Raw genomic sequence first — 16,563 nt, 5'->3', positions numbered from 1 at the left:
TGGCCAAGGAAGCAAAACTGGAACAGACTAGAATTTTTAAAATTTTCATAAATCAGAACAATAACCAGAACAGGAAAAATTACAGGTCAAAGTCCTGCTAGAAATTTAACCTTCCTCTTAGAAAACAAGGGGAGTATACACATTGCATAACAACCAGATTTCTTGCCTGTCAGATTTGAATAGAGTCAGAAACAGTGGTGCACTGAAACAGCAATGCCCTGCTTAAAGATGGAAGCCAACCACACCATTTTGAATGTGTGTCACTCTCCACAGTCCTGGCAATAATCTAGTGTCATGCATCAGGATCCTGAAAGGACTCACTACACTTCTCCCAAGTTTCCCATTCCAGGGTTTCAATACATAATTTTTCCAGTTCCAGTTATCATTCTAGAGCACCCAGAGTTTTAAAATTCAGGTCTGTTCTGGTTTCACATTGTCAGCCATGATGGGACTGGTTCAAACTGGTTTGAAGCCCTGGAAAAAACCCCACTGACTTGATGGAGTAAGTTGACTTGTCCATATTCATTTACCATTTCCTCAGTGGCCACTGAGGAAATCATCTGCTGGGTAATACATTTTGGAGCTGCTGTTATATTAACCTAGTTGCTACTAAGTTTTTTAAAGTTTTGTATAATAACGACTGTCTTCATACATTATTTTAATAAATTTTTCCTAGTTAACTCTCCTAATTTGTATTAATATTGACATACTTCATATTTTTTTCCCTGAAAACTTAAAAAAAGTAAACTGTAACATGGATAAGGGAACATCTTGCAGGAATGATCAAAGGTCTGTTTTTTTTCCCTTGATAGGAAATGATGAGCAAGTTATCCTCCATGATGTTGAAAGGTAAATATATTGTTGATTTGTGAAGGTGATTGACTCTGTTTTTCACGTGAAGAGAAGCAAATATCTCTTTATGCCCAAGTAGTTTTTATTTCTTAAAGAAAATAATGTGAAATCAGTTGTCCTTTTCTGAAAAATAATTTTGAAATAAGGTTTTGATTTAAAAAGATTTATATTTGCAAAGTTGGTATGAAATCATAGTTTTCAGGTGAAAGTTTAAAGAGAGACATTAGAAGGGAAAGGAACATAATACTTAATAATAGCTACTATTTACTGAGTTCTTATTATGTCCTGAGTAGTGTTCTGAGTGCTTTGTATGGATGACTCCATTTAATCCTCAATAATTTTATGAGGAGAACTGTTGTGATCTCTAATACAGATAAGGAAACTGAGGCATAGAGGTGCTAAGTAATTTCAAGGTTGGGCAATCTACTTCCATAGTGATACTGCCTCAGAAACCTAAGGAGGGGTCGCTATGAGTAGGATCCGACTTGACGGCAGTGAGTTTGGTTTGGTTGGTTGCTTTTTAGAAATCAAACATCGTTCCCAAATCTGCATACAAACACATCCTGTAATAAGTGAAAACATGAAACTCATCTATCGAGTCACTTTCAAATATGCTTTATTTAATGTAAAAAGCAAACTTATGAAATCTGCAAAAGTCTTTTTAATAGTTGATCCACCTGCATTTTAGAAAAAGGCCAATACATGCTATCATAATCTTCAAGTTTAGCTAGATTGATTTTCTCATAAAAATTAAGGAGAACTCTACCCTGGATACCAGAGGGGTGGACTCTGCACTTTGTGTGCATACATGTGCCTGTGTGCCTCTCTCTTGTTCTCTATCTCTCAGCAGTGAGACCCTGGATGTGTTTGCCCATGAAGATGCAGTATATGGCTTGTCTGTGAGCCCAGTGAATGACAACATTTTTGCCAGCTCTTCAGATGATGGCCGAGTTCTCATCTGGGACATCCGAGAGTCTCCTCATGGAGGTAGGTTCACAGTGTAAAAGGCTGTTGGATTTGGTTGAAAATTTGATGTCAAGTTCATTGCAGATCCAATGTATTTATTTTAGAAATAAGAAAAGTTTATTGATGGAGTAAGATCATTTCGAAGTGGGGAGGCGTTTACATCTCATGCAAGATGTTGTAGTGCTCTCGATTGCAGGGAGAACAGTAAGCACTTTAAAAGATGCAGTAAAAAAAGGATTTGCACTTGCAGGCATGTAAGGGTGGGTGAGGAAGCATGACAAAAGCTACAAACTTAATTAAACATTATGGCTGGTCTCACTGCTGACTACTTAGGGGTAGAATGGAACCTCCAGAGACACACATCTATGCCCCCAAGTGACAGCTTCACATTTGTCACATCACTTAGGTCATAAGGTGCAGATCCGATTTGTGACCTAAGTGATCTGGGAGAGAAAATGTGAAACTGTTACAGGGGGGCACAGATGTGTGCCTCTGGAGGTTCCATTCTACCCCTAAGTATCAGCAGTGAGGCCAGCCGCCCTCCAGCCACTTGCGAATCTCTAGAACCCTATTAGTACCTTGATGTCTAGTGGCCCCAGTGGAGCAGTTGATGTGGTGCTTCATTGTCGAAAATAGCCACCAAGGCCAGTACTGTGGGTGATGCTGACACACACATCTTCTTGGTTGTTTATCAACTGTTAGGTACTTTTCTTGCATCCTTGTTTCAGGCTTGTTATTTGGCCGAAAGAACCAGAGAACCTTACCTTGCTGTGATGGCACATATGCTCTGGTCAAGGGGGATTATCTGTGTGAGTTCCTCCTCCAGAAGTGCTCTTTGAGTCTCTGCAGGAAAAAAGGAAAAACTTGATCTATTGGATTTCATTCTTCAGGAAATGCATCTCATCCTGCAGAGAAATTTTTCCCTCTAACTGCCTGTTTTCCAAGGCCCTTTCTTCCAGCACCACCCTCAGTGCCACTGCTATCCGGCCCCCTTGGCACAGCTTTGTAATGATCATACCTGTGCACATACATTTACTGTCCTGCCTGCATTGTGTCCTCTCTTACTGTGGGCTGGATCTTTTTATTATTCTGTATTCTAACCATTTAATATGCTGGGCTCTGCTCATCACTGAGGTTCGGATTATAAGAGAATCTGTTCTTAGGATCAGGCAGGCAAGGCAGTGTCAAGCAGCAGCTGTGGTTGAGTCACTGTGTGCTTGGGAGGTGGCATTCTTTTTGAACTGTCTGATGGCTGAGATGACTGAGCCCGTTACCGCCTGGGGGCTTGTTCAGCACTGCATCATTGGAAATCATAGACTGGGAAGGGCTTTCTGCCTGTACATCTAACGGGTTCCACAGGGGTATGCTTTTCCAGGGAGGGGAGTGATTCCTTCTTCATTTAGTGCCTGCTATTAGATAGTGCCTAAGGCACTTGACTGCTAACCGGAAGGCTGGCGGTTCCAACCCACCAGCCACTCCTCTGAAGGAAGGTTGGGCAATCTACTTCAATAGTGATACTGCCTCGGAAACCCAAGGAGGGGTCACTATGAGTTGGGTCCGACTTGATGGCAGTGTGTTGCATCTAGTTGAAGTTGGTAAGGAGCTGGTGGAATGAAGAGAAGTTCATAGGTTAGGTTTATTTTTTTATTTTTTCAGTATTCCAGTACTGGGAATGAAATCATAAAATTCTAGTTTGAGGCAATTTTCTTCACTTGTACCCCTTTTCAATTTAGGAAGCGTTATGAACCAGAGGGGAAAACTACACTATTGTTTTGCAATATGTTTCATAAAATCTGTGTGTAGTTTTAAAACTTCTAATTTCTAAAAACAATACATTTAAATTAAAGGTATAATGATCCTATTAGTAATTGGTAGTAGATTTTTTCAGCTGATAAGAAATTCAGTTAGTATAAAACAGCTTATCTTCCCAATTATAGTGCCCATTTTGTTTTATCACAACATCTAAATAGATGTTGTGTATACTTTTGTATATTATAGTTTAAAATTTTATTAAATGTTTTTAAACTGCTGTTTTCAGACTTTCTTTGTGCAAAAATTGTATACACGGACTTGTGAGGACCTTGTGAGTAAGGATGACTGGGATGATATGCTACTTTGGGGTTCTGGCCCATTGGAGTGGTTGTTAAAGGCTATGTTCCTACTTACTTTCACACTCTTGCTTGTCTGCCTGGCACTGGAATGAACTGATCATTATTTCTCTTTTCATAGAGCCCTTCTGCCTGGCCAACTATCCATCAGCCTTTCACAGTGTCATGTTTAACCCTGTGGAGCCCCGGCTATTGGCCACAGCCAATTCAAAGGAAGGAGTGGGACTCTGGGATATTCGAAAACCTCAGAGGTGAGCCACCTTTATTCATAAGGTGTTAAAACTTTTCTCTGCCTCGTATCTCTGATAATGTGATCAGCCCACAAGTGTTGTGAGACCTGTTTGGCAGTCAGTCTAGTCTCAGTCGGGCATATCCTGACAGGTGCCAATGTCTCGGAAGCCAGGGGAGCCATGTTTTCAGAGGCAGACAGTGTGAGAAATCCACATTCCTCGCTAAGGAGAAATTGTAAATTGTGATCTGAATTCTAAGCAAATTGATGAAGTAGTAAGTACTTCCCTTCAGTACTGCATACCTTCTTTAGGCCCACTGTGCTCCAGATGCACAGCAGCTCTTGTCCAGGAGCAAGAGATCTGTCAGACTCATTGATGCTGAGCCAGAGGCTTGTAACCCAGCCTGGAGAGGGTACCTAGATGGCCTTCAGGAGAACGCAAACGCCAAACATTATTTGGAAGTTCTATCATGTATTCATATAAGTGCATTTTTCTGAGGAAGGTGTTTGTTTCCTTTTACTTAAAAGGATCAGTGAAGACAACAAGAGGTTAAGAACCACTGTATTATGGTGCTAGGGACCTAATGCATTTCCATTTCTGTTTTTTTCTTTTATTGAAGGAGTACACTGAGGACAATCCTGAAATGGTGGTTTGAATCATTAATGGAATTTCAGGCATCATTAAGAAAATGTGGATAGAGGGGAAGAGTAGAAGGTTTTTTTATGTTTCTTGAATCCCATGAGTAAGAGACCACTTTGTTTAGCACCTATATATGCAGCTGGCCTTACTTTTAGACTTACATACAATGCTAGCTCCTCTCGGGATTCTATGTTGGGGGTAATTTCCCACTTTGTAAAACAATATTGCAGAAAAATATCACAGAAAGTAATCCAGGTTATGATTTATTTCATGGGCCTCAGATGAAAGGGGCAGTTAAGTAAAGAGGATTATCTTCTTTGATGATTTTCAAACCTAGCCAATTCTCTCCATGGGGCAGGCAGGGGGGTTGGTGCTATTACAGCAGATCTTTGTTGCCCAGAGGGGTACCCCTGGTGTTGAGCAGGGCTCCGTGGGGCAACAGAGATTTTTCCTGCCCTCTCTATTGCACATATGTACCTGGCTCTTGCTTTTCTATGCTGTTGAAATGTGTGCAGGACCCCTGTTGTGCCTTTGCACTGTGTGCTGAGAGAGACTTCTGCCAGGAGTATGTCTCCTGTGTTCAGCTGTAGCATTCTCTACCACTTTAGGCTCTGTAGGTACAACAGTCCTGGTTTACCTATATTACAAAAGTCAGGATTTGGAATAACTATGCTAACCATCTCCTCCCAACCTGCCATCTCCCATACTTAATTATTGTGATGAATAGCTGGCAAGTGGAGTGGGACATCAACCTATTCATCCTCAGTGGAAACCTTGAGTAATTTGTGTTTTCAGCAGGATGTTGAGAGGAGAGGGGTATGTGTGTTTTAATTCTCCTCATTCACCCCTAATTGCCTCTACCAATTTCTTACTGTGCATTGTAATTAGGCCCTGTTCCTCTTTCTACTTGTCTCTTCACTAAACATGGTTTCTTTCTTTTTAAAATATTCCAAGGGATAATTGTTTCTGTATTTTTTTATAATAACATTTACTAGGTTTAGGGCTTTTGTACAGAAAAGTATAAATAAAACAAAATTTTCCCATAATCCCATCTCTAGATTATCTCTGTTATACATGTTTAATTATTTATGTGTCACTGTGGGTCTTCTCCTTCTCAGTCTCTACTCATTCTCTACAAAGGAAACCAATGAACAGTTTGTTATATATCATTCCAGAACATAATTTAATGGGCATACTAGCATATAGATGTATCCTTTAAAAAATATATATTAAAGAAACCACGTAATAATACACACTGTCTACAACCTCTTTTTCAATTAATAATATGTCTTGGAGATCTTTTCATATCAGCACTTACAGATAAGGTTCATTCTTTTTTTCTTCTAGTCTCCATTGATTCCTTTCCCTGACCCCTGATAATCACTGTTTGTTTTGATGGATTTGCCTGTTTTACATATTTCATGAACATGGAATTATCCTATATTTCATTCTTTGTTTCTGATTTATTTCACTTAGCATAATATTTTTAAGGTTCAACCATGTGAGAGATGGCAGGTATTTGGACTTAATTTCACTTTATAGCTGAATAATACTCTGTTGTATGTATGCACCACATTTTGTTGATCCATTCTGCTGATGGGCTGTTAGGTTGCTTCTGCCTTTTAACTATTGCGAATAATGCTGCACTTTTATGTACATGTGTGTCTTTGAGTTGCTGCTTTCAGTTATTTTGGGTGTATACCTGCAAAATGGGCATGCGGGCGGGATCCTCTGACCTCCTCTAACTTCATGAAGGGGAGAGAAAAATCTCTATCAGCAGTCCAAGGCTGATTCCTCTGAGGCAGAAGTCAGACATGCCAACACCCTCCAACCTTTTTTTACCAATTCTGACACTAACCATCCCTCCCACAACACTCACTACTTCTCTGCTGGGTTTAATAATTCATTGCACTGGCCACACAGAACTCACAGACAATGCTGATGATTGTGGGATTTATTAGGGAAGTAACAAATTACAATTCAGGTTCAGGAACGTGCTCAGGATACAATTCTTTGATCAGGACAGCCTCTCTAAGCCATGTGCCTCTCGGCCTGGCCTGTGTCCTGCTCGGGCAAGTGTTACAAAGCTCTTTTAGCTCTGTGGATAGGGGGCCTAGATGCATCCTACTCCACCAGCAAGGCTTCTGCTCCATGGCAGTCAGCTTTCTCCCTCGAGGGCCAGCCAGCCCCCTGCTCTGTCTCATGCTGGTCTCAGTTCTGCTGCTGCCATCTCTCTGCCAGTATCTTACCACAGGGATCTCGGGTCCAAGGACACACTTCATCCTCAGTTTCTCTTTCTTGATGGCTGTGAGATCCCCTTTTCCACCTCTGGGAGGGCTTATTTTAAGCCTAGTGAAATGACAAAACTGACTGATCCCCACTTTAGGGTTCCATACACCTTATTTCCATGGTCTGACTGTCACAAGGATGCCATGTATCTTATTTACATTACTGACAAGTTATCCAATCCCCTTGTAGGCCACAGAGCACCTCCCATTTACATAGCTCTCCCCAGTAATCTGGTGAGAGTCCCAAAGACCATGGCTAGAAGAGCCATACCAAGTAATTCACTGTACCACAGTAGCTAGGAGTGGAATTGCTGAATTATATGTAATTCTGTATTTAACTTTTTTAGGAACTGCCATGGCAGTTTTCACCATGGCTGTACCATTTGGCATTCCCAACAGCAATATACCAGTGTTCCAGTTTCTCCACATCCTTGCCAAAAGCTCATTTTTTTAAATGGCTGTATGGTATTCCATTTATACAGTGTACCCAGCAACCAGAATTTCTTGTTTCCATTTTTTGGCCATTGTAAACAATGATGAATTAATGCTGGTTGCACATCTATCTCGGCTGACTTTTGCAAAAAATATCTGTAGGGAATTGCTGCTGAATTTATATATGTATTTAAATTTTTGATAAAAAAATTGTCAAATTGCCCTCCAAAAAACCTGCCCTGATTTACAAACCTACCAACTGTGTGTAGGAGAACCTGTTTCTCTAGACCCTCACCAACACTTAACCTTTTGCTAATACAGGGGAAAAATAGTATCTTCTTGTTTTGATTTCTTCCTTAATTATGAGTGAGGTAATATGGTTCCTTTAGTAACCTGTCATTTTCAAAGCCCATGTGGGAGAAAAAGCATCTGTTAAGACTAATTGGTAACTTTGACTGATTTCTTTCTTGGAATGCACAGTACCATGGGGACTAGGATAGCTTTACCTGGTTTCTTTTACCTCTTCTAAGATTCTGTGAGGTTTTTCTGAGCATGAGGCAGAAAAGAGGCATCAAATGAGGTTGGGTTGCTATTCTGCAATTCACATCCACTAGTGTTTTGAGGTTAAATTGAAGATCTTTTTATTCAGATACCCTCAGTATACATTTGTGGCGGGGAGGGAGCGAGAGCCCTTTGTCTTTTCTGTGCAGGATGCATTGTGCTGAGACGTAATAGATGATTTATCTCCCGAGCACAGCTGCCTAGAAACTCCGACCCAGATCTTGGGACAATTTTGAATCCCTTGGGAGGATAAGCCTGCAACAAGATAGATCTATTGCAAAGATCCTTAGAGTCTAGGGAGAGATTTTAGGGGATTTGTGAACCCCTAATAATAGGAGCTCTGGTGGCATAATGGTTAAAGCTGCTAACCAAAAGCCTGGCAGTTCAAACCCACCAGCTGCTCTGTGGGAGAAAGATGAGGCAGTCTGCTTTCATGAAGACTTACAGCTTTGGAAATATTATGGGGCAGTGAATCTCTAGGAGTTGGAATCAACTCTATGGCAGTGGGTTCATTTGCATATAAATGTGTGCATATGTGTGTGTGTGTGTGTGTATAATTGCAGTTAAAATTGTGTGCTTATATATCTGAGAGGGAACACATGTAGAGTGTTTTCTTGGTAGAGGAGAAAGCTTTTAGCAGATTCTCATAGAGACCCATGGTCCCAAAAGGATAACAGTTGCTCTGTACACTGGAGATTTTATGTTTAAAGTCTGTTGTGGCTCCTTGCCGGGCATATCAGTGATTTCCAGTTTATAAGTGGGGGTTAATTACAGGGCCTATTCAGATGAGTTACTGGCCATCTAGAAATACAGTAATCTCTTTGGAAAACTGAGCCTCTTTTACTTTCTGGCATAACCTATGGATTATTTCATACTTGAGTGGATAGGCCTGTCCCAAACCTAAACTGTACTTTTGTAGTTTAGTTTGGTTGCATGTAGGTATGTGAGCAGGTTCACCTCCAGCTTGGACAATTTTGACCCACTAAACCAAATCAAAACCAAACTCAGTGCTGTCAAGTTGGACCCACTGCTGCCTTTAAATAAGCTAATTATTTAAATTAATTAGCTGGCTGGTACCATAGAATGCCAGTCCTAGCAGGGACTTTAGTTATCATCTGATCTGACTTCCTCATTGTGCAGATTAAGAAAGTAGCCCAGCCACGTAAGGGGAGGTGTCTCCTTAGGGGCAAATCCAGACAGTATACTTAATAACCGTATGATCATGAGCAGTTACTTCACCTCTCAAACCAAAAAACCCCCAAATCCACTGCCATCGAGTCAATACTGACTCATAGTTACCCCCATTGGGTTTCTGATGCGGTAAGTCTTTATGGAAGTAGATTGCCTCATTTTCCTTCCACAGAATGGCTGATGGGTTTGAATTGCCAACCTTCTGGTTAGCAGTCAAATGCCTTCGGCATTACACTACCAGAGTTCCTTAATTTAACTCAGTGCCTCATAATAATAATAATAATAATAATAGTAGCTAACATTTATTAAGCACTTATTATGTACCAGGAGCTCTGGTGGTGTAGTGCCTAAGGCATTTGACTGCTAACCAGAAGGCTGGTGGTTCAAACCCACCAGTCACTCCTTGGAAGGAAGATTGGGCAATCTACTTCCGTAGTGATATTGCCTCGGAAACCCAAGGAGGGGTCGCTATGAGTCAGATAGAAATCTACAGCAGTGAGTATTATGTGCCAGGGGTTGTGCTAATACTTGACAATTTATATGAATGACCTTATTTAATCCTTATAACAATTCTATGAAGTAGATTCTATTATTCCTAATTTAGTGATAGATAAGTCAAGGCATCGAGAGGTGAAATACGTTGTTATTATATATATATATTGTACCTCCAGCTGTACTTCCTTGTAATAAAACATTTTTTAGGATTCTTCTCACAGATTTCTCTGATACAGAACTACCCCACTCTAGAGACAGTCTTTTAGGCTTTGTGGCTTTAAAAGTTGCACCCTTTTCATGGCTTTCTGGTGCAGTCCCTGTCTACATACTGGCTTTCTTGGTTTCTTGACCCTTTTAAGCTTGGAGACCTACATATACCACTTACTTTTCTTTTTTTTAAAAATGCATTTTATTGAAATATAATTTATATACAGTGAAATACACAAAACTAAAGTGACGTGGGTCAATGCCTCCCACCCCTGGCAACCAACAAAGAAAATTTCCCTCCATATGTAAACCTTTCCTTGACCCTCCACAACAACGACCTAATACTGTATTTGTCCTTCTGTGATTGACTTATTTCACTCAGCATAATGTCCTCCAAGTTCATCCATATTATGCGGTGTTTTGCAGACTCTACATTATTAATTTGTTGCTGCCATTTTTGTTATGTACTGTCTCGTGGTGTCGATTTCTATGTTCCATATAATTTTCTGTGCTGAGCTCGTTTTGTTTATGGATCATGTTATTACTTCCTTCATTGCTATTGTTTTAGTATTTGCTAAATATTTGTGCTGGTCCTCTTTTTTATTTTAATGTGAAAGTTCATCATTTTTCTTTGAGGTTACCCTGTGATTTATAGTTTTCTTCCCAAGTTTAGAAGTCTGTTCTATCTTGTAGTTGTCTTGACTTCCCTACCATTTAGAAGTTATGTAACTACACGTTTTTTTTTTTTTTCCCTCTTTTTGGTTTGTAGTTGTCCTCATTTGTCAATTGATGTCTCTGGTTCCCTCTTTACAGTCTTGTAGGCTTATTTACTTTAGATACTTCCATAGCTGGGTTGGTTTCTGGGTTATATCATCATGTGTGCTAATGATCAGTTGTTGTTGGCTGTTGCTTCTCTGTCCAAAGGGCTCCCTTCAGTATCTCTTGTAAGGTTGTTCTAGTTTTAACAAATTTGCTTAATTTCTGCTTATCTGGAAGTGTCTTAATTTCACCATCATATTTGAGGGACAATTTTGCTGTATACGTTTTTGGTTGGACATTTTTCTCTTTCAGGGTTTTATATATACCATCCCATTGTCTTCTCGCCTGCATGGTTTCTGCTGAGAAATCCAAGCTTGGTCTTCTTGATTGCCCCTTGTAGGTAACTTTTCATTTTTCCCTTGCTGCTCTCATGATTTCTTTGTCTTTGGTTTTGGTGAGTTTGGTGATATGTCTCGGTGATTTTCTTTTGGGGTCTATCCTGTTTGGGGTTCTTTGGACTTCTTGAATGGATATCTTCTCATCTTTCATCAAAGCAGGAAAATTCTCTTCCAACAAATCTTCGACAATTTTCTCTGTGGTTTTATTTGTCTCTTCCTGTTCTGGAATTCCAGTTACATGTAAGTTATTTCTTTTGATGGTATCCCACATGAACCTTAGGCTTTCTTCATTTTGTTTTGTTCTTTTTTCTGATTGATCCCTTTCCAAAGTAGTGTTCAGGTATTTGCCTTAATCTCCCTAATTCTGTGTTCCATTGATTCAATTCTGCTCCTTTGCCCATTCAGTGTCTTATCTATTTCTGAAAATTTAGTATTAATCTTCTGTATTTCTACATGTAGATTTTGTATCATTTCTAATTTTTCATTTATTTTGTCATTTTGTTCTTGTATTGTCTTTTGAAATTGTTCTAGGGTTTTCTCTGTTTTCCTTGATCTGTCTCTTAATTTGTTGAAGATACCTAAATATAATTCTTTTGAATTCCTTATCAGGGAGTTCCAATGCTGCATCATCCTCAGGGATGTGTTTTGGGTCTGTATCCTGATCCCTTGTTTCTCCTGCTTTATCTGACTTCTTTGTGTGGACTTTGATGCCCTGTTTTCTCCAAGGCTGTCTGTTGGAGTGACTTGCCCATGATTTTTGTTTTCTTTGTATGTTATGTATGGAGGCAGGGTACTGTGCTATGTTCCTCTATTCACTAGTTGACAGCACTTATACACTTACCACCTGTCTCTTTTCCTGTTGGCAACCTCTCATATATCCCTGATGACCTTGGCAAACAGAGCCTATTCTTAGGTCCTTAGAATCTGAATGAGAATGCTGCCACTTTAAAATCCAAAATGGTTGTCACTTGTAAAGATTCAAAATGGCTGCACCCTCATCACTTTAAATATCCAAATGGCCATTGCTTGTAAACATTCAAAATGGCTGCACCCTTGGTCACTTTAAATATCCAAAATGGCTACCGCTTGTAAACATTCGAAAAGGCTGCACCCTCAGTCACTGTAAATATATAACACTTATTTTTCCTGGAGCAAATTTCTAAGATAATTTCCCATAGGCCACATACAGCCCATAGAGATATTTTGTTTAGCCTATGATATAATAAAGTTTCAAAAAATACACAGAAAAACACTGATTTCTAACTTCTCTCAAAAAAGTCAAAAGATCATGGCCCTTTATTCTCATGTGGCAGCAGTCACTTGGAGCTGAGTTATGGCTTCCCCTTTAAATCTTTACAGTGTATGAAGGGTCGCCCACTTCTTGATGTCTTATTCTAGGTGTGCTTCCCTTATTTACATTATTTGTCTGGCCTGTAGGTTTTGGAGTTTGGAAGGTTGCTTTAGGGATTTTTAGTAGTGGTGAGTGGGTCATAGAGTGGGGAACCTTGAGTAGAAGTGACTTACAACTGTCACTGCCAACATCCCAGTTATGTGTTGCTTGGACTATTGCAGTGTCTTCTGAACACTTTCAGAACTAAAATCTTCTGACATCTAGAAAGTTCAGGAAAAACAGTTTCCTCTGCTGTCACTCTACTTGTCTTACCCTTTTCATTGCATGTTTTATCTGTCTCCTCACTCACTCACTATCTCTATTCTAATCTCATCACTTTCTGTCAGGAACTGTTAGTTCTGTGACAGGTAACAGTGTCTTGCTTTGACAAGGATAATAAAGAGAATGATTCTTTCCCACTCAGTAGTAAAACTGGGTCAAGCCAGGAATTTCTGTAAAGAGTCGCTGTACAAGATAGTGCTTTAATGTGTTGTGTAAATTACCTATCTGAAAATGGAGTAAGTGCAAATTTCTATTATCAGAAGAAAATTGCTCTAAGACCCTCACCTGGCTTCGTGGGCCTCTAGTTTAAGTGTTTGCGCTATAGGACCTGTGCCAATACTACTTCTGTAAGGCCAAATTAAGCGTAACTCCTTGTCTTCTGAACAAGCCAGGCAATTTCTGCCACATTGTGTTTGAGGATTGTTCATATGAGAATATAGAACCCAGGGGTTTAACCTCGAAGGTTGGAAAAAGCACTCATACTCTTATGTTTGTTGAAAATATAAAGATGAAGCTCGTTTGGTCTTGGCCTCCTTCCTCTTGGAATGTAAGTCTATCAGGATAGACAAAGATTTCTCAAATTTTTTAAACAGGACACAGAAAGCACTATATATGAAAGAAAAAAAAAGATAAAATGGGCTTTATTAAAATGAAGTACTTTTATTCATCAAAAACATCGAGTTAAAAAAATATGCCAAAGATAAGCCACTGTTTGGGAAAAATTACTCATAATATATATGTTACATAAGGGTTCATACCTAGAATGTATGCTTAAAAATCTACACATCGGTAAGAAAAACCAACTCAGTTTTTAAAATTGGCAAAAATATTGAACAGGTGCTTTACAAAAGAAGACTCCAAATAGCCAATAAGCATTTGAAAGGTATTCAGCTTCATTACTCATCAGTGAAGTGCAAATTAAAACCACAATGAGTTATTATTATTCTCTCGGAATAGTTACAGTTAAAGACTGACAGTGCCACATGTTGACAGAGATGTGGAGCAATTGGAACTCTTACACATTTTAGATGAGTATAAATTGGTACAAACACTTGGGAAACTTTTTTTTAGGAACTGCTAAAGCTAAGTATATGACTCCATGACTGAGCAATCTCACTATTAGGTATATCTAAGAGAAATTTGAGCCCATATTTCTGTCAAAGGCATGTATAATAATGTTCATAGCAGATTTTTCAAAATAGCTGAAAGTTGGATACAACCCAAATATCTGTCAAAGGAGAATGGAGGAATAATCTGTGGAATGTACAATAGAATATTACGTAAACATAAAAAAAAGAGTGAATTACTACAGATACCACATTGGCATAGATGAATCTCATAATCATAATATTGAATGAAAGAAGCTAGTACAATTCCGTTTATATGATGTTCAAGAAGGGGTAGGTTATACAAGTCAGAATAGTGGTTACCTCTGGAATAGGGTATTGACAAAGAAGCCATGAGGAAAACTTCTGGAGTTTTATATCTTAATTTGGATGCTAGCTTAAATAAAACTTTTTTGAGCTATATACTTAGAATTAAGGAGCTCTGGTGGCTTAGTGGGTAAGATGTTTGGCTACTGCCAGAAGGTCAGTGGTTCAAACCCATCTGCTGGTCTGTGGGAAGAACAGGAGGCGATCTACTTTCATAAAGATTTACAGTCTTGGAAACTCAATGGGGGTTGTTGTGAGTCGGAATTGACTTGATGGCAGTGGGTTTGGTTTGGTTTATACTTAGAATTAGTGCATTTTTTGTTCTATCTTCAAATAATTAAGTAAAAAGGAATCCAAGGTCACTACTCTCCTGCAGTGAGTGTTCTGGTTATGTAGTGCCACTCTGACAAGAATATACAATATACCATAAATGCTGTTGTTATGTGCCATCAAGTCGGTCCCGACTCATAGCAACCGCTCCTTGAGTTTCTGAGGCAGTATCACTACGGAAGTAGATGCCCAACCTTCCTTCTGAGGAGTGGCTGGTGGGTTTGAACTGCCAGCCTTCTGGTTAGCAGTCAAGTGCCTTAGGCATTATGCTACCAGACCTCCTATAAATAGGATGCCTTTAACAAATAGGAGTTTATTCTCTCAGAATTTGAGGGCTTTATGTTCAGGTTCAAAGTGCCAGGCTCTAGGGGCTGGGTGCAAAGTCCAGGTTCAAAGTGCCAGGCTCTAGGGGCTGGGTGAAAGCCCCTCGATCTTGAGCCTCAGCTCTGCCTCTTGCTCCTGGCTCACTGAAGCTGGAGGCATCTCTTTATTCTGGCAGCTACTGGCTGCTGAGGCTAACAAGCCCAAGGTCGACAAATAAAATGGCATAGTTTCAGTGTTACCAAACCACACGGCAGGCCGTTAATTCAAGTCTATTGTAAGTCACAAGGTCGGCAGAGCATGGCAGAGCATGGCAGGCTGCTGAATAACCACACATGCAGGGTCCAAGTATGCCATAAGCTAGAGACAGTTCCCCAAGGCTTCTGCTTATATACAGGAAGCAGGCCACATCCCTAAGGCAGCTACTGAGCTGCTCACAGTAGATTCCACCATGGAGTTGATTACAGTCTCATGGGGAATACTGCATGCAGCCGCCCAGCCACTCAACCAGGCCTAGCGAAGTTGACACACAAACTTGACTACCACAGTGGGTATTTACCTTCTTTACTATAACTCCACTAATTGTAGCAACATCATCAGCTCCTTAAGGTGCTGCCTTGGTGGGAGGTGGAGGTGGAAGGGGACAAGAGAAGGAGAGAGAAGAAAATCAGAAGACCCAGAAGTTTAGATGGTATTATGGAAACTGCAGCAAAAAAGCTGGGGATTATTTAGATGTCGTAATGATTAGTGGTCAGGTGACATGCATTTTGGTTAGCTACTCTCTTTCCTCTACCCATCTTCACTATATTCATATACAATATGCATGAAAAGGCTTCCTCCTTTGAAACCCTTAATACAAAGCTTGTTTTTTCTCCCAAACTGTATTGTTTTTAACTTCTTTGTTTTTGTTACTATCGTCATCATTCTTACAATCATCCAGGTTGAAATCCCAGAGTTCAATTTGACTCTTCTGTGTTTCCCTCCCTAGACTTGCTCTGTGTTTCGTGGCTGGATACTTTTTCCAGTTCTTAATGCCTATGGCCCATTTCAGGCCTTTATCACTCTTTCCATAAGGTACTGACGGCACTGGTTCCCTAACTGGTTTCTTGCTTTTGGCCTTTGGCGTTGTTGTTGTTAGTTGCCATTGAGTTGGCTCCAACTCATGGTGACCTTATGTACAACAGAACAAAATGTTGCCTGGTCCTGTGCCTTCTTCATGATTGTTGATGTATTTGAGTTCATTGTTGTAGCTATTGTGTCATTCCACCTAACGAAGTTTCCCTCGTTCTCATTGGCCTTCTAATTTAGCAAACATGGTGTCCTTTTCCAGCAAGTGGTCTTTCCTGATGATGTGTCCAGAGTAAGTGAGTCTGACTTTTAGCATCCAGCTTCTAAGTGGCATTCTTTTTTTTATTTTTCCTAAGACTTGTTCATTCCTTAGGCAGCTCACGGTATATTCGGTATTCTTCACCAAAGACACAGTTCAAATGTATCAGATCTTCTGTCTTCCTTTTTCATTAACCAACTTTCTTTCTTTCTTTCTTTTTTATCATGATTTGGGTGAAGATTTACAGAGCAAATTCACTTTCCATACAGGAGTTCACATATACTTTGTCTCATGTCATTGACCACAGTTTACCACAATGCAACAGCTCCCCTCCCACTTACTCCCCATAGTTAC

The 16,563-nt window shown here is 39.9% G+C and overlaps 1 protein-coding gene across 1 annotated transcript in view; it reads left to right on the top strand.

Annotated features, from left to right (window-relative positions):
* DCAF5 (DDB1 and CUL4 associated factor 5) overlaps positions 1-16,563 on the top strand; it is a 160,486-nt gene that overhangs the window by 52,089 nt on the left and 91,834 nt on the right. Inside the window, exons 3-5 of the mRNA XM_007942316.2 lie at positions 813-849; positions 1,700-1,839; positions 4,048-4,177. Of these exons, the coding sequence (XP_007940507.1) occupies positions 813-849; positions 1,700-1,839; positions 4,048-4,177 (307 nt within the window). The remainder of the gene's footprint in view (positions 1-812; positions 850-1,699; positions 1,840-4,047; positions 4,178-16,563) is intronic.

The sequence above is a fragment of the Orycteropus afer genome, unplaced genomic scaffold, assembly GCF_000298275.1.
Source record: "Orycteropus afer afer isolate SDZICR_OR568_19922 unplaced genomic scaffold, OryAfe1.0 scaffold00088, whole genome shotgun sequence".
Lineage (NCBI taxonomy): Eukaryota > Metazoa > Chordata > Mammalia > Tubulidentata > Orycteropodidae > Orycteropus > Orycteropus afer.
The sequence above is the reverse complement of the archived record's forward strand: the minus strand, read 5'-3'. Positions and strand labels throughout refer to the sequence as shown.